The 16,764-nt window shown below is 58.9% G+C and overlaps 1 protein-coding gene across 3 annotated transcripts in view; it reads left to right on the top strand.

Moving 5' to 3' along the window:
• The window catches only part of Lrp5 (LDL receptor related protein 5), a 97,860-nt gene that overhangs the window by 67,853 nt on the left and 13,243 nt on the right, over nucleotides 1-16,764 (top strand). For all 3 annotated transcript variants that reach the window (XM_026396513.2, XM_077797915.1, XM_026396514.2), the window contains 6 exons: nucleotides 1,794-2,117; nucleotides 3,991-4,190; nucleotides 8,617-8,831; nucleotides 10,271-10,461; nucleotides 11,181-11,390; nucleotides 14,487-14,612. In XM_026396513.2, coding sequence (XP_026252298.1) covers nucleotides 1,794-2,117; nucleotides 3,991-4,190; nucleotides 8,617-8,831; nucleotides 10,271-10,461; nucleotides 11,181-11,390; nucleotides 14,487-14,612 — 1,266 coding nt within the window. The remainder of the gene's footprint in view (nucleotides 1-1,793; nucleotides 2,118-3,990; nucleotides 4,191-8,616; nucleotides 8,832-10,270; nucleotides 10,462-11,180; nucleotides 11,391-14,486; nucleotides 14,613-16,764) is intronic.

Below are 16,764 nucleotides of genomic sequence, written 5' to 3'. Positions count from 1 at the left end.
CTGATGGTCTCAGTTTGGCAACTCTCTTTCCAGTGTTAGATATTTAAAAAATAACTTTAAGATAGATATTATTTTTAAAATCTGAAGATTTGTTTCACTTATTTGCTTTTTAAAAATAATTTGTAAAACTTTCTTCCAAACCATACCATGTTCAACTTTCGTTCTGCACTTTACTACTGGACATGTCGTGCACGTTCATGCGTGCTCTCGCGTTGTTAGCGTGTTTGTTGGTGTGGTTGCATGTGAAGGGGGGCAGGTGAGAAGTGCTCTCACCGCTCGAGTGTCGCACAGATGAAGGCTGCGGAGCTGCACCTGGCCCAGCCCCGGGGCTCCCTCGCGCCTCTCGGGCCCCTCGTGCTGCCCCCTGGGCTCCACCCAGCCCTGCTCTCCAGGTTCCCCGGCCCAGCTGGCTTAGGTGGGTGAGTATCAGCGTCCTCAGCCCCTGACCGCTGTGTCCTCTTGCTGGTGGGCGATACGGAGAGGCTGGTCGGCCCCATCCTCTCTGCAGCTGCCTGTGGACAGCGGGGCCTGGCTGCATCTGTCCTGCTCAGTCTCTGCGGGGACTTGCAGAGCAGACTTCAAGCCTGACGCCTGGTTTGACCCCAGCACCGACAGAAACAAGCAGACCCCGCTCTCAAGGGCCCCATGTGCCTTCTCTGCTCTTAGACCCAAAGCTAAGTTTTCCTCACCGTCTTGGCTCTAAGGCGCATTAAGTGCTCGTTCGCATCCACATGAGGCCGCCACCGGGTCCTCCCTCTGAACTTTCATGTCTCCGCCTCTCGGCCGCCCCTCGGGCGGATCTGACCTTCCCTCCAGACGCTGTTGCATTGACCCAGGGCTCCAGGGTCCTCTTCCCGTCTCAGCGTTTCTGGTCACACCGCAAAGTCCCTTTTGCCCTGTAGGTGAGGTCTTCCTACACTCTGGAGATGAGGGTGTGGGCGCCTTGGCAGGACTGGATGGCGGTTTCCCCGAGTGGTGCTGTGGAACGTGTGTCAGAATGGTCATCGCGAATCTCGCTGTGTGTCACAGTTTGTAACATTTAAGTCATGTGGGCACCCGTGGGGACACTCCTGTTGGGCGGGGTTGCAGCTCAGTGGCAGAGTGCCTGCGAAGCATGTTTGATCCACAACACCTTAAAAATACCCATTTTACAAACAGGGAGGCTGAGGTCAGGGAGTTCCTGTGGATTCCCAGGTCACACGCTGACCAGCAGAGGAGCAGGTGTCCCAGGCTTGTTTTCTTAAAAGGTGGATTTTGAAACTTTTAGTGAAGTGTAACCTATGTGTGGTCAAGCACAGAAACCTGAAGTGGTCAGGGTGAGGAATTTTCACACACTTACACGTGTGCACAAACGTGATCCGCGTGCTTCCACCTGGAGCAGGGTGACTGGTCTCCCTCGTGCTCCTCCCAGTCCGTCCTTCCTCAGGGTAACTGCTGCCCTGACTTCTATCTTTGTGTGTGCGTGTGTTTTTTTTTCTTGTTTGCTGTTCTAGAACTTTCTACAGCTTGTGCTCACTCAGTCCCACAACTGAGATTGTCCTCGTTCTTGCCATCTCGGCGCCCTGTGGTTTGTGGGGTGCAGACACCACGCTGCAGACCATCTCTTGTGTTGGGTGGACGTTGCGTCTGTCTGTCTTGCGTTTTTCCCTTGGGGTGGGTGGGCGTGCGCTCGGCGAGCTAGGTCTGTCCTTATCCAGAGCCGCTCAGGTTCCAAGGCGCAGAGGTAGCTACCGGGCTGCGGCGTGGGCCCCGCTGGCCCTAGCGTGCTGACCTCGGGCCGTGTCTGCACGCAGGTCAGGACCGCGTGGTGATTGCCGACGACCTCCCGCACCCCTTCGGCCTGACGCAGTACAGCGACTACATCTACTGGACGGACTGGAACCTGCACAGCATCGAGAGGGCCGACAAGACCAGCGGCCGGAACCGCACCCTCATCCAGGGCCACCTGGACTTCGTGATGGACATCCTGGTGTTCCACTCCTCCCGCCAGGATGGCCTCAACGACTGCATGCACAACAACGGCCAGTGTGGACAGCTGTGCCTCGCCATCCCTGGCGGCCACCGCTGTGGCTGTGCCTCGCACTACACCCTGGACCCCAGCAGCCGCAACTGCAGCCGTAAGTACCTGTTTCCCGGAGCTGGCCCTGGGCCTAGGGGAGAGGCGCTTCCCATCGGGGGCTCCCCTGGTGTACGTGGTGGTTGTGCAGGCCGTGCACTCTACGAGCTTCGGGGTGTGTTCTGGCGGTGCAGGCTGGGAGAAGGATCTAGTGCTTTAGTGAGTCACAACTGACCGGGCCGCGCCCTTGGCTGGCAGAGTCCTCGCAGGGAGCCCTGAGTTGGTGCAGGTCTCTGGACAGCGCTCACCTGTGCTGCTCTCACGGCTTTCTGCAGTGCCATCCCGGAGCTACAGGGCAGGTAGCGGCCCCTCCCCATTTCTCAGACAAAGAACCTAAAGCACAGAGATGTGTAGGGACCCTCCTCAGGCGGCACAGCTGGGAAAACCGAAGCCAGGCTTGACTGCACACAGGCTGTCTTCACAGTCCCCGGGCCTCACCTAACCCTGCTGACCTCTGGTGTAGGCGGGCCTTGTTGTTCTCACGTGAGTGACGATGAGAAGAGTGAGGTTCGAGCGCCCAGACCTTCCCACAGCCCCAGGGGTGCAGGCGATCCTGCCGCAGGCCCTTCTGTGGTGCCTGCAGCAGGCGTTGGTACCTTGGCCTCTGCTTAGCGCCTGACCATTCACAAAGCCCCTCCTTGTCCAGCTTGTCAAGACCCCAGGCTGGTAGGCGGTGGGCCTGGGGCCAGAGCTGCACTGTCCAGGGCCTTGGTCCTGTAGTTCTCATGCCCTCCTGGCCATGACCTTGAGGGGCAGGGGCAGGGCAGGACGGTGCACTGACTCAGAGTCCCTGCCGACCTGGGCGTGACTTGGATTTCAGGCCACCCAGAGGAGCCCTTGAACGGTGGCTGTAGCTGTGGCCTCTCACAGGAGCTGGTGCCTCTGAACCTCAGCCTGGGCTCTGCCCTCTGGACATTAATTCTCGGCCATGGGGGAAGGAGAGACCATCCTCTTTTCTGGTCCCTCTGCAAGCAGTGTCTCGGGGACCTCGTGCAGTGAACTGAGAGGAGGTTAGGGACATCCGGGTCCTTCCCAGCCCCAGGCTCCCTTGGAAACTAGGCTGCTGGAGACCGTGCCTCACCAGCCCAGGAGTGGCCCCGAGCAGCCTGACTCCTGGCTCCACATTCTCCTGTTACCTGCTGCTCCCTGACTCTCCAGGGAGTGTCCTTCCTGCTGTCGCCATTCTCTACAGTTTATGGCACATCCTTTGAGCACACGCAGGCATAGAGGAAACCACGGGGTCATCCCAACATCGCCTACTCCTGTGGGGAGTCTGATACTCGCTGACATGACCTTCCTTCTGTTTCCAGATTTTTTTTTTTTTTTTTTTTTGGTACTGGGGATTGAACTCGGGGGCACTTGCCCTCTGAGCCACATCCCCAGCCCTATTTTGTATTTTATTTAGAGACAGGGTCTCACTGAGCTGCTTAGGGCCTCACTGTGGCTGAGGCTGGCTTTGAACCTCGTCTCTCAGCTTCCAGGGCTGCTGGGATTACAGATGTGCACCACCATTCCCAGCTTTGTCTTTAGTTTTGATGACATTTGGTCTCCTTTTTTGGCAGTGCTGGGGATCGAGCCCAGGCCCTCGAGCATGCTAAGTAAGCCCTCTACCTTTGAGCCCCACCCAGTTTGATGACGTACAATAAGTGGGTACTCCACTAGCGCACACACTTTGGAGTGACAGAGACACGTAACTTGGAGAGTGGAACCCCCTTCACGCACCTCGGGGAGCAGCCTGTGTCTGCTTGGTCTTCTGCACGCGCCGTCTGCTGGATGCAGAGGCTGGGTGGCTTTGTGATCCTGGGAGCGCTGTGCACCCGCCACTCTCAGCCTGCAGTGCTGACCCCCAGCCCCGTCTCTTTGCCCTCCTCTAGCACCTTCCGCCTTCTTGCTGTTCAGCCAGAAATGTGCCATCAGCCGCATGATCCCCGACGACCAGCGCAGCCCGGACCTCATCCTTCCCCTGCACGGTCTGAGGAACGTCAAGGCCATCGACTATGACCCGCTGGACAAGTTCATCTACTGGGTGGACGGGCGCCAGAACATCAAGCGAGCCAAGGATGATGGGACGCAGGCAGGTGCCCCTGGGGCACAGGGCGGGCACTTCCCCAGGAGCCTGTCCTGGCAGCGCCCAGGCTGTGCCCTCTTTCTTGAATGGAGGTGGGTGTGGGAGGAGGCTGCCGAGGATGATCCGGAGTAGTCAGTGTTTGGGGCTCTGACTGTGGTTGCAGGATGGACCCTGGGTGTGAGGGACCCTGGCATAGCGAGGTGTGGAATCGGTGTGTCCCATTGTTGAGGTGGGCATGTGAGGTCAGGCCCCGGGAGCTCTTCCTCTCCAAGGAGGCCTGGTGCTGTGTGGTGCTTGGTGATGGCGACTCTAGCTGTACCTTTGCTTCACAGGAAAGGTGCAATCGGTTCTGTAATGCTGCCCGCACTCCTGGAAGTCACCACACTGCAGGTGGCACAGCAGAAAGGCCAGGCTACGGGCAAAGGGGGCAGGGCAGGACCCTCAGTGACATATACAAAACAGGTCATGCATGTGATTCTACAGCAGCTCCGTTTCTCAGACTCCCGGCCAGCGCAGGAAGGCCTGGGGCTGCTCATAGGCACGAACGTTGTGAGCAGCTGTGGTTTTGCCATGGCGGAGAGAGGCTGGTGTGAGTGGCTAGAGTCCTGACCCAGGTGGGAGTGAGTGGAGGGGTCACTGTCACAGCGCGGGGTGTGGGCTTCCACACGTACCTTGTGCTTCTCACTAGTGAAACTGGGCAAAAGCCAACGTCCTGTCTCCTGAGGTGTCACTAGTGGCCGTGGAACCAATTTGCATTTTCAAAAGGAGCCTTCCTGCAGAACTGTCCAGTGGGGGGCCGGTTCCGGGAACGATGTCCTCACTCTCATGCAGATAACCCGCTCATGTTTCCAAAGACACATTTTATAAAAGCTTTAGAACCCCAATCCCTGTCCCCATCCAGCTGTCAGTGAGGAGCTAATGACACTGTAAGGAAATCTCCATGGCTTTGTCACAGCGGTGAGAGGGGTGCTCGGGAGGTCCAGATGATTCTTGTGTGGTCGATTTTTTTTTGTCCTGCACACTGATTTGGAGGCCACTGCCGTCTGCTCAGGCTGGACATCTCTTTTGACAAAATGCTTCCCTGGCAGAGTACCTAGTCAGGCCAGGGGGCCCACATCCTTGGAGATGGTAGAAGCCAGCAGGATGGGTGGCAGCAGAGCGGCGGGGATCAGTGGCTCTGCGGCCTGATGAGAAGATGATTCCTTTCATCTCCCTGGTGCAGGGGGCAGTCAGCATGAGCCCTTTGGGAAAAGGGAAGTGTTAATTGACAAACTGTGGCTTCCCTGCTGAGAAAGCTGCTGGGTGCAAATTGCCTTTAAGTCCCCTTAAAGACAAGTCTTTCATGGTGTCCAGGGTGACAGGACCAGTGACAGGCCTTGAAGGGGAAGCTGCTGAGGAACAGCTTCTGGGGCTACCTCATTTGCAAATGCTATTCCCTTCCTGTGCCTCTGGCTCGTCCCTCCCTTCCCTCCTGTACCCCTGGCTCTTCCCATTTTTCCTCTGCCCCTGGCTCTTCCCATCCTTCCTTCCTCTACCCCTATTTCTTCCCTTCCTTCCTGTGCTCCTGGCTCTACCTTCCCTTCCTTCCTGTACCCTTGGTTCTTCCCTTCCCTTCCTTCCTGTTCCCCAACTCTTCCTTCCTGTGCCCCTGGTTCTTCCCTCCCTTCCTTCCTGTGCCCCTTGTTCTTCCCTCCCTTCCTGTGCCCCTGGCTCTTTCCTCCCTTCTTTCCTGTGCCCCTGGTTTTTCCCTTCCTTCACTCCTGGTTTTTCCCTTCCTTCCTGTGCCCCTGACTCTTCCCTCCCTTTCTCTGGTTCTTCCCTCCCTTCCTGTGCCCCTGGCTCTTCCCTCCCTTCCTTCCTGTGCCCCTGGCTCTTCCCTCCCTTCCTTCCTGTGCCCCTGGCTCTTCCCTCCCTTCCTTCCTGTGCCCCTGGCTCTTCCCTCCCTTCCTTCCTGTGCCCCTGGCTCTTCCCTCCCTTCCTTCCTGTGCCCCTGGCTCTTCCCTCCCTTCCTTCCTGTGCCCCTGGCTCTTCCCTCCCTTCCTTCCTGTGCCCCTGGTTCTTCCCTCCCTTCCTTCCTGTGCCCCTGGTTCTTCCCTCCCTTCCTTCCTGTGCCCCTGGTTTTTCCTTTCCTTACTGTGCCCCTGGCTCTTCCCTCCCTTCCTTCCTGTGCCCCTGGCTCTTCCCTCCCTTCCTTCCTGTGCCCCTGGCTCTTCCCTCCCTTACTTCCTGTGCCCCTGGTTCTTCCCTCCCTTCCTTCCTGTGCCCCTGGTTCTTCTCTCCTTTCCTTCCTGTGCCCCTGGTTCCTCCCTCCTTTTCTTCCTATGCCCCTGGCTCTGCCCTCCCTTCCTTTCTGTGCTCCTGGATCCTCCCTTCCTTCCTGTGCCCAGGTTCCTCCCTTCCTGGGCCTCTATCCAGCTCCCTCTAGCAGGCTCCATCCTCTGGGGGCTCCCCTCCCACCTTCGCTCAGCTCGGGCCCTTGTGTTTGCTTGCTCTCTCCGCTCTTCATCGTGGTTAGTGTGCCTAGCATCAGTTTTGCCGTTTCTCCACCCTCAGGGCCACCTCCTTTGGTGCTAAGCAGGTCACTTTACCGTGAACATTTACCTCCAGCACTTTCTCGTCTGTGCAGACTGACTGTCCCCATTAAACACTGAGTGCCATCCCCTTCTCCAGCCCAGGTTCCCTATCCCACTTGCTGTCTGAGGTCCAAGGCCTCTAGGGACCTCAGGTGAGTGGTGTCACGTTCATCTTGCTGCCTGGCTTCTCACCCCAGCGCGAGTCCTCAGGGCCCCTCCTTCTTTTGTGGGAGGCTGAATGATATTCTGCCCCGTGGCTGGGCCACGTCTGCTCTCCATGGAGGGGCACCGGCGACTCCTGCCTTGTGGCTCTGTGGATTGGCGCTGCGTGGAGGGTACTTGGCCAAGGTTTTGTAGCAGTGAGGTGAAGAGCTAAGTGCGGTTGACTCGGATGCTGGGGAGACAACGTGTCGCGAGTGTCGCTTCACTGACGTTGTCTGTGAAGCCATCCAGCTGCAGCCGCTGCCCCCTGGCTTTGCCTGCCTGGGGGACAGGCGCTGTGCTGCTCCCTGTACGCCTTTTGCATGTGGTTCTGAGTGGGTCCTAAAGTCTGGTTCTGTGCCCTTGATTCTGACCAGGACTAGCTGGAATCTTGCTTCTCTTCTGGTCCCCAGCTGGACAGCTCTGGCTCTGGGGAAGGACTGTGCCCAGCAGAGGAACACTTGGCTCTCCCAGACCCTCAGCTTGGTGGAAATGTGATGCTGCTACCTGTAAAGATGTACCGTCCTGCGATGAGATCTGGCCAGCAAGACTGGGCCAGAGCTGGAGTGTGTGTGTGTGTGTGTGTGTGTGTGTGTGTGTGTGTGTGTGTTTGTGTATGGGGGGGTTGGCTGTCATTTTCAGTGGACTCCTGGAGCCTAGGCCTGGGGTAGGGGCTTCTTTTTAGCTTCAGGCCCCTTTGCTACCTGGAGGCTTCTAGTTTTATTACCTGCTGGAAGCAGTTGATAAAAAACACCTAGAATACCCCAAGCTCAGAGCGCCAGCCTTGGGCGCCCCCTGAGGGGGCAGGAGCCGAGATGCTGGCCCATCCCCAGCTAGAGGAAGGAGCTTTCTTCCACACCACTGGCTGGTGCTCCAGGCCCACTTTGCCTGTGCCAGGTCACTAAGAGCCCCAAAGCAGTGGCTTTGGAGGTGACCCAAGGAGACCAGAGCAACCAGGGCATCAGGCCAAGGGCGACCCTCCCTTCCTCCTTGGTTGGTTCAACAAAGCCCCTTTGGAAGGTTTCTCCGTTGGGGGCTCCAGAAGCCAGGGCTTGCCCCTGATGCACAGGCACAGCAGGTGGCACAGCAGGTGGAGACACCAGTAGAGGCAGGGTGACATCTAGAGCTGCCGGGACGCAGGCTGGCCTTGCGCTCTCAGGAGGAGCTGTGGGTCATCCTGCATGGCTGGCACCTTCCCCTGCTCTGCACCTTGTCCTCCCACCAACCCTCACCTGCCATCCTAGCACTCTGAGTTAAAAGAATAGGGCTCGAGGGTCTAAGCCAAAAGCACACATCGTAGGAATGCAAAGAAGGGCTGAGATGCCCCGGGAAGGCCCGGGTCTGTGCCGCTGGGAGAGGGCCGAGCCGCGGGACCGCCTGGTGCCGATGGCTGACTGGCTCGAGGGCCTGGAACCCAAGGTCACACCGGAGGCTTCCCCAGGCTGGAGGCTGGTGCTGGATCTGGGCCAGCTTTCCCTTGCTTTCTTGAGTGAGCACCTGGTGAAGGGCTGATTTGAGAGCAAACATCCGCAGACAGCTGTGGGAAGTTTGACTTTCAGGCTAAGCTCAGGAACGTGGCCTCTGTGCTCCCTCAACACGTCTCTAGCTGGTGGTCACAGGGTCTCTGATGGGTGACTTCTGTTCCTTCTGTCTTGTAGCCCTTTGTTTTGACCTCTCCGGGTCAAAGCCAAAACCTGAGCCCAGACAGACAGCCGCACGACCTCAGCATCGACATCTACAGCAGGATGCTCTTCTGGACGTGCGAGGCCACCAACACCATCAACGTCCACCGCCTCGATGGGGACGCCATGGGCGTGGTGCTGCGGGGGGAACGCGACAGGCCAAGGGCCATCGCAGTCAACGCAGAGCGAGGGTAGGAGGCCGACGGGGCCGGTGGTGCTGCACCTGGCTCAGGCCTCCTGCAGTGCACACCGGGTAGCCGCTGGGGCTGGGGGGGTGTCTGCCATCCCACTTCCAGTCTGCAATTCCCCAGGCTCCCCAGCTGGAGCGGGCACAGGCCTCAGGACGACAGAGTCACGCAGAATGGCAGGCAGCAGACCCCGGGACAGGCTTAGCAGGGGAGGGGAGACGGGAAGTGGGCCCAGGAAGACTTAGGAAGGCAGTGTCCGAAAGACGGCCTTCTGATCGTGGGTCTGGTCGATCCGTCAGACCCCAGCCCTGTGCAAGCCCCTTCCCTGGGGTCCCGGCTGGAAGCGGGGTCTTCACTCCCGTGGGTTCCACAGGAGCTCCTGCAGCTGCTCCCCTCCCAGAAGGCCCTCAGAGTTTGATGGGAGGTGCCCAGGACAGGTCGACAGGCCTGGAGTGGAAACCAGGGCAGGAGGGTGTCCTAAAGCCCCATGGCACGAGGCTCAGAAATAACAAAGAGTGTGCAGAGGGCTGTGTCAGGAGCATGGGGCCTTCTTCAAGTCCCTCAGATCTGACGTGCAAGCCAGGAGTTAGACTTGTCGAGGGACTGCCTGGTGGGGCCTGGAGTGTTGACTGGAGCAGGCCCCAGCCCCAGGCTAGGCACACCCCAGTGTGAGTCTGGACCCCTGCACTTCCTGCTCAGGTGACCTTGGGCAGGTGGCTTTAACCCCTCAGCCCCTCAGTTTCCCTGTCTGTCAGAGTGGGCACAGGAGCGCCCGTGGGGACTCTGCCGTACGCAGAGGGCTTGGAGCAGAGTGCAGGTATTTGAGGAGGCTGCTCAGGGACTGAGGGAGCCGGCCTCGAGGAGGCAAGGGCTCCTGAGCTGTGTGAGATTACTGTCCTGTGGCTACCCTACGGAGCCCCAGGGTTTGGAGGTGACTTAGGACGACAGACAGACAGACGTTTATCCTCTCATAGTCCCAGAGGTCTGGAAGCAAGTTTTTGGCAGGGCCACATCCCCTCAGCACGGGGGCGGGGAGTGGGGTGGGGGTCGTCCCGCTTCAGGGCTCTCCTAGCGTTCTGTGACTTTGGTCTCGTCACTCCAAGCCCTGCTCTCAGGGCACGCTGGCCTCTTCTCTCCGTGGCCTTCTGTCTTCCCACTGGACATACGGTCCACCCTGACCCAGCATAACCTCATCTCAATCCTTAGTTACATTTTAGAAGACCCTGCTTCCAAATAAGCTCATGTTCTGGGGTTCTGGGGTGGACGTGGACTTTGGGAGACACCATTCCTTCTAGCGTAGGGCATAACCTGTCAGGTTCCGGGCCAGCCCCGGGAGGCAGGGCTCTGACTGGGTGCCTGCAGGGTCAGGGAGGCCTGGTCAGCTGCGGAGCTGCAGTGGCCGGGGAAGCTCCCGACCTGTGCGTCCCGCTGCCCTCCCGCAGGTACCTGTACTTCACCAACATGCAGGACCGAGCAGCCAAGATCGAGCGCGCAGCCCTGGACGGCACGGAGCGTGAAGTCCTGTTCACCACGGGCCTGATCCGCCCCGTGGCCCTCGTGGTGGACAACACGCTGGGCAGGCTCTTCTGGGTGGACGCAGACCTGAAGCGCATCGAGAGCTGCGACCTGTCAGGTACGTGCCCGAGGCCTCCCTGGTCATCGGCACCTTGGCAGGCCACAGGTGTCCCTCCGGGAAGCCACGGCATCTTGTCAGCAGCAGCATTTGCTGCCTAGCACTGTGCTGGGGCCCTTGGCACATCCTGTGTATCCCACCCCTGAGCTGCAGGGCGGGGTCCCAGAGGAGCCCAGGGCTGGAGGGAAGTGAGGGTTGGTGCTTCATGGGGCTGGGCCCTCACAGCTCCCAGAGGCAGGGGCTGGGCCCTCAGAGCTCCTAGAGCCAGGGGCTGGGCCCCCAGAGCTCCTAGAGCCAGGGGCTGGGCCCCCAGAGCTCCTACAGGCTGGGGCTGGGCCCCCACAGCTCCTACAGGCTGGGGCTGGGCCCCCACAGCTCCTAGAGCCAGGGGCTGGGCCCCCACAGCTCCTAGAGCCAGGGGCTGGGCCCCCACAGCTCCTAGAGGGAGGGCTGGGCCCCCACAGCTCCTACAAGCTGGGGCTGGGCCCCCACAGCTCCTAGAGCCAGGGGCTGGGTGTAGGAGGGGAAGTGCGGTGCTTGCACCAGCCAGACTAGGGTCCACAGTTGGGGCCTATGGCCCTGATACCAAGGCCAGCCCTGACCGCAGCACAGGACCCCCGGGCATCCTGGCAGCCATCTCTTTGGACCTCATTTCTGAGCTGAGTGTGGCAGGGCTCTTGAGTCAGGCTGTCACTTAGGAGCCCGTGTCCCGCCTACAGGGGCCAACCGCCTGACCCTGGAGGATGCGAACATTGTGCAGCCCGTGGGCCTGGCTGTGCTCGGCAGGCACCTCTACTGGATCGACCGCCAGCAGCAGATGATTGAGCGCGTGGAGAAGACCTCCGGGGACAAGCGCACTCGAGTCCAGGGCCGTGTTGCGCACCTCACGGGCATCCACGCTGTGGAGGAAGTCAGCCTGGAAGAGTTCTGTATGTGGGGCAGGCCGGGGTGCAACGGGGTCCAGCAGGAAGGGTGGAACCAGGCAGGAGGCCAGCCTCAGGGCCCATGTGACCACAGCACCAAAGACCAGCAAGTGTCCAGATGTCCCAAGGCCTCTCTGGGTCTTTTTCATTTGCCACAAAACAATTGGCCACAAACCTAGAGTTTAAAAACAGCGCCCAAAGCTGGGTGCAGTGGCGCACACCGGTAATCCCTGGGACTCGGGAGGCTGAGGCAGGAGCATTGCAAGTTCATGGCCAGTCTCAGTGACTTAGTGACCCTGTCTCAGTGTAAAAAGGGCTGAGATGTAGCTGGGTGGTGGAGTGCACCTGGGTTCACTCCCCAGTTCTGCAAAAGAAAACAAGCCAACGCCCACCTCCTGGCCCACCTCCTGTCTGACTTCTGTGGAGCCGAGGTCTGGGTGTACAGGAGGGCTCGCCAGTGAGAGGCTCTGTAGAAGAATCCATTCCCGCACTCGTCAGAGCGTTGACAGTCATACAACTAGGCCCTATTCCCTCTGGCTGTCTACCAGGGTCAGCCATTGCCACCTCCTTGTCCTGTGGCCCCTTGCGTTACTCAGCCTTCCGGTACTATAACACATACTGAGATAATCAGCTTAGGAAGAGAAAAGGTTTTCTTAGTTCATGGTCCATGGTCGGTGGGCCCTTTTGAGCCTGTGTCGAGCCAGCATATCATGGTGGGAGCAGGTGGCATAGAAGAGCTGTTTACCTCTTGGTCAGGAATTAAGACAAAGGAAGAGGATGGGGTCAGGTTGGTCCCCTGCTCTGCAAGGGCCCACTTCCAGTGACCTGGAGACTTCCTGGGCCCCATCTCTTAAGGTTGCATGGTCTCCCAGGGGTGCTACCCGGAGCCTTCCACAGAAGCCTTTGGGGGCCACTTAGGCTGACTGCAGCGCCCTTCATGTCAGCAGAGAGCCTCCCCATCAGGCCCTCTCCCACCTTGAATCCTGACACCTTCTCCTGCCAGTCAGAAACCCACTCTGGGCTAAAGGGCTCTGTGGTCAGTCTCGATGCACCTGTAGGTTAGTCTCCCGTCTGATGAACTCCGAGTCAACTGATGGATGACCTCAACCACACCCATTGTGAAACCCTGGGCCTTATAGTTCATCAAGTCCACGGTGCCAGGGGGGTGAGGTGGGAAGGTTGGGGGCAATTGAGGGTCCTACCACCACCAGCTCATTGTGTCCAAGGGCTTGGTCCCCAGCTGGACCGTTGGCTCCTCCCCACCCCCCACATGGCTGTATGCCTAGGTGTGTGGGGGGTCTGTGCGTGATTGTAGGTCTCTGGTTCCTTGCTTTTCTCTCTCTTTGGTGAGCTGCCAATTAGGTGCTTGGCCCAGCAGAGAACAGTGGGTGGGGCCACTGCTGCTCCTGTCCTGTGGTGCCCCCGGCCACACAGCAGCACAGCCCCTCGCCAGGGATGGGGGTAGCACCATCCTTTACACTTTCCTGTTTTCTCTTCTGGTCTCAGTCCTCACGGATGTGGCAGCTTCTGACTCCCAAATCCAGCAGAAATCTGCTCACTGCCCTCCCCTGGTCCTGGTGTTTCAGCCGTCCTCCCAGCCCTACCGCTTCCTCTCGGTTGTGATGTCCACGCATCAGACATCTCATCCAACAGGCACCAGCACAGCCGCGCGCAGCTGATGAGCACGTGCAGCTGGGGCAGGGGAGGCCCAGCCAGCAGGCTTTTCTGTTGCCGAGCTCTTGTGGGTTGGTCAGTGAATTGTGTGTGAGATAGACCTTTTGGTGGCAGTGACGTGTGGGCTCCTGCTCAGAGCTTGGTGTGAGCTCTGAGGCAGTGACTTTGTCACCTCCGTGCTGACTGTGGGCAGCTGGTGTTCTGTCCTTGTGTGTTCTCAAGTGAAGTCCCTGCGTAAATCAAGGCGTCCCATGAGTGTGGGTTCGGACGTCTCCGTCCTCTAGCCTCGAACTCCATCCAGGTCAGGTCACTGTGTGTCCTGAGCCTTCAGGATGGGAGATGGCAGATGGGGAAGGCTGAGCCCACAGCTGAACTCTGAGTCAGGCCCGGACACATGTGCCCCCTGTGGCTGCCTGTGCACTGTGGCTGTCAGGATCGAGTGTTGTGAAGGACACACTGGCCTGGGAAGTGGACATTATTTGCTGTATAACTCTTTACAAAAAAAGTTTGCAGACCTCTGCTGTAAACCATGACTCTCTTCGTTTTTAAGAACACCTGATCCCTGAGATGGAAGAGAAACACCATGTTCCTGTTCTCTGGGGCTGGGGGAGGGGGGCGTTCCCTTCCTTTTTCTCACTGGAGGTGGCCAGCCCAGCCTCCTGGCCGCCTCGTTACCCTGTGTTAGGCGTCCTGTTCATGGAAGAGAGGACTGAGCTCCCTGGAGTCCTGGTGCCTTTGCCATTTTACTGTGTCAGCCCCCCCTTGGCTGCTATAACAAATGACCGTGAACAGAGCAACTTAAATTGTTCTCCTAGAATGAGAGGCCAGAAATCCAAGATCAAAGTGTTGGCAGGGGCACACTTCCTCGGAGGCTGTAGCAGAGGGTCTGTCCCTTGCCTCTTGCAGTAATGGTGGTAGAAGTACCGTGGTTTGTGGCTGCATCACTGCAGCCTCTACCTCTGACTCCACATGGCCATCTCTTGTGTGTCAGTGACCTCACCTCTTATAAGGATGCTCGTCATTGGGTTTAGCACCCACCCAGGTAGTCCAGGATGACCTCATCTTGGGATTGCTCACCTCCGCCACATCCGCAAAGACCCCTTTTCCAACTTACGTCACAGCCAGAGATTCGGGGGGTTAGGCGTGGCATAGCTTTTGGGGGCACACCCACTGTAACAGTGAAGACAGGCAGCGGAGGGTGGTGGCTGTGGGTGCGGTGGGGGCTGGGATGCCCATCAGTCCTGTGCTGCTCTTCAGGCTCCAGGTTTATGTCAATTTCCACATCAGTAGAAGGAAACTCAGGGCTGCTGGGGAGTGAGTGGAAGGGTACCCTGGGTGGGCCCGTCCCTCAGGCCCCCTCCTCAATGCCGGGTCCTGAGGTGAGAGGAGGAGCCCGACCCCAGCGCCCCCTCTTGTTTGTCCCTACAGCGGCTCACCCCTGTGCCCGAGACAACGGCGGTTGCTCCCACATCTGCATCGCCAAGGGCGACGGGACCCCGCGGTGCTCCTGCCCCGTCCACCTCGTGCTCCTGCAGAACCTGCTGACCTGTGGCGGTAGGTGTGACCTTGGCGCGCTCTGTTGGAACTTGGGACAGGGCTCTGAATCTTTACTGCCAGATCACAGGCCTGCGTTCTTATGAACCGCAGCGGCTCCCGTTCTGTGAAGTAGAGCTCCTCTTCACTGACGCCCCCTCTTCCTGAGGCTGTGCCTTCTCTGCTGTGAGTTCCCTGAGCACTGCTCTTCCTGCGTCGGCAGACCTTGAGAGGTTGTGTTTTCATTTTTCATCAGGTGATCCAACTATTCTGAAAGCTCTCCTGAGACAGTTTCTTCATCCTGTGTGTGATTTAAACCTCCAGAGCTGAGACCTTCCAGCTGTCTCTCTGTTTCTGATTTCGGTTAACTCCACTGCGTGCGGTCTGAGAGCTCCGTGTGATTTCTGTTCTTCCAGGTTTATCCAGGTGGCTTTGTGGCCCAGCATGTGGTTTATGGTCGTGAATGTTCCATATGCTCTTGAGAAAAAGGTGGATTCTGCTGTGGGTGGGTGGAAAGTTCCAGAACATCAGTTGGATCTGTTGACTGACAGTGCCGATGAGGCCTCTGCCCCTTCCTTTCTGCCTGCTCACGCTGTCGGCTGCTGCAGGGGTGTTGGGCTCCAGCTCCGACGGGGATCTCTCCATTTCTTCTTGTCCTTCTGTCTGTCCTTCCTAATACCCTCTGTACTCTTGCTCCCCTGGGGCCCCGTGGTAGTGATGGTGGTGGGGGCTTTAGAATTAGACCTGTGTTCAAATCCTGGCTCTGCAGATTGCCTGCTGGGTGCCCCCAGGCTGGTCACTTGCCTTCTCTGAACTCTACTTCCTCCTCTGTGAAACTGAGGCCACTCACTTGGCAGATTGTCATAGGCTTTAAATAACAGAGACTTTCCACGGTCCCTGGCACATGGCACAGGGAATGCCAGGTGCTGTGTTGTGGGGTGACTGCAGTCATAAAAGTGACAGTCTTCATTGTCAGCACGATGAGCCTGACCCCAGGGCTTCCTCTCCAGCTGCCCCTGGTGTCCCCCCCCCCCCCCCATGTGGCCTTGGATTGTGCCATTTCTGTTCTGCTTCAACCCACCTGGCTCCGTACACAGACACCACTCTTCTCCTCTTGCTGTGCGGGACCACACCTTGGCCTGGGAGCGTCCTCCTGCTTCACCTCGCACCTCAGGGTCCCAAGGCTGTGACCAGGAGCAGGGGGGATGCTGGCTGCTTCCCTCCCAAGAAGCCAGGCAGCTTTTCTTCAAGCTCCAGCCCAGGGCTCACGTGGATTTGTAGCCTGCAGGGGTCACTCTGTGGGATGGGGCGCTGCCCTTGGCCCTCCGTCCAGGACTCAAGGCCCGCTTAGAGCCGAGGGATGTCCCTGTGGGAGGGGGCACGCCCTGGGCCCATCGCCTGGTCAGAGCCGAGGGTCGGTGCTCACTGTGCAGAAGCCTCTCAGCCTTCCGTGGCCATGTCACAGGACCGGGGTCCCAGGGCTCTCAGTGTGGACCCTGTGACGTGGCCTCTGGCACTTCAGTGTCCCTGCAGTGTCACCACTGCCTGTCTGCCCACTCGGTCAGTCCTGTGGCACCCGTGGCATCTCACAGCTGCTTTGTTGGAGAGAGGAGGCGGCAGAGGCCTCCGTGTCCTCAGGTCTCTCGGCTGCCCAGGGAAGCTGGGATGGCCTTGGCCCGCCTGGACCCTGCCCGTTCTGCCCTAACCCTCCGGCCATGGCTGCCTGGACTGTTGGCCGTGGAGGCTGGGCCTCTTCTTCCCCAGGGCCAGTTGAAACCACCCTGGCGGGACAGGCTTTGTGGCAGCTCAGCCTGCAGACACCCGACCTGGGCTGCTTTCAGACACCATGGGTGCCGGGCTCCTGCACCCCGGCGTGTCCTTCCTTGGCCCAGCCGAGTGGCGGGAGCTGGGCTTCTCGGTTCCAAGGGCTGGGGTCTTGGCTGGAATCTGAGCCTCCCTCTCACACCCCTGGCTCCAGGGTTTGGCGTACAAAGCCTGCAGGCATTCTGGGGCTTGAAGACAGGCACCTCTCCTGGGCTGGATTTCAGGCGTGTTGGGGCGCCCTCACACCCCACACCAGGCCAGCCCCTTAGTTCTCTGCCATTTTCTGCATAAATAGAGGAGCTCTAGAAAACGGGTGTCCCTAAAGCTGCGGAGCTCCCTGGCCTCCTGT

Source organism: Urocitellus parryii, chromosome 4 (genome assembly GCF_045843805.1).
Source record: "Urocitellus parryii isolate mUroPar1 chromosome 4, mUroPar1.hap1, whole genome shotgun sequence".
Taxonomy (NCBI): Eukaryota; Metazoa; Chordata; class Mammalia; order Rodentia; family Sciuridae; genus Urocitellus; species Urocitellus parryii.
Note: the sequence above shows the minus strand (reverse complement) of the source record. Positions and strands in the feature narration are given on the sequence as shown.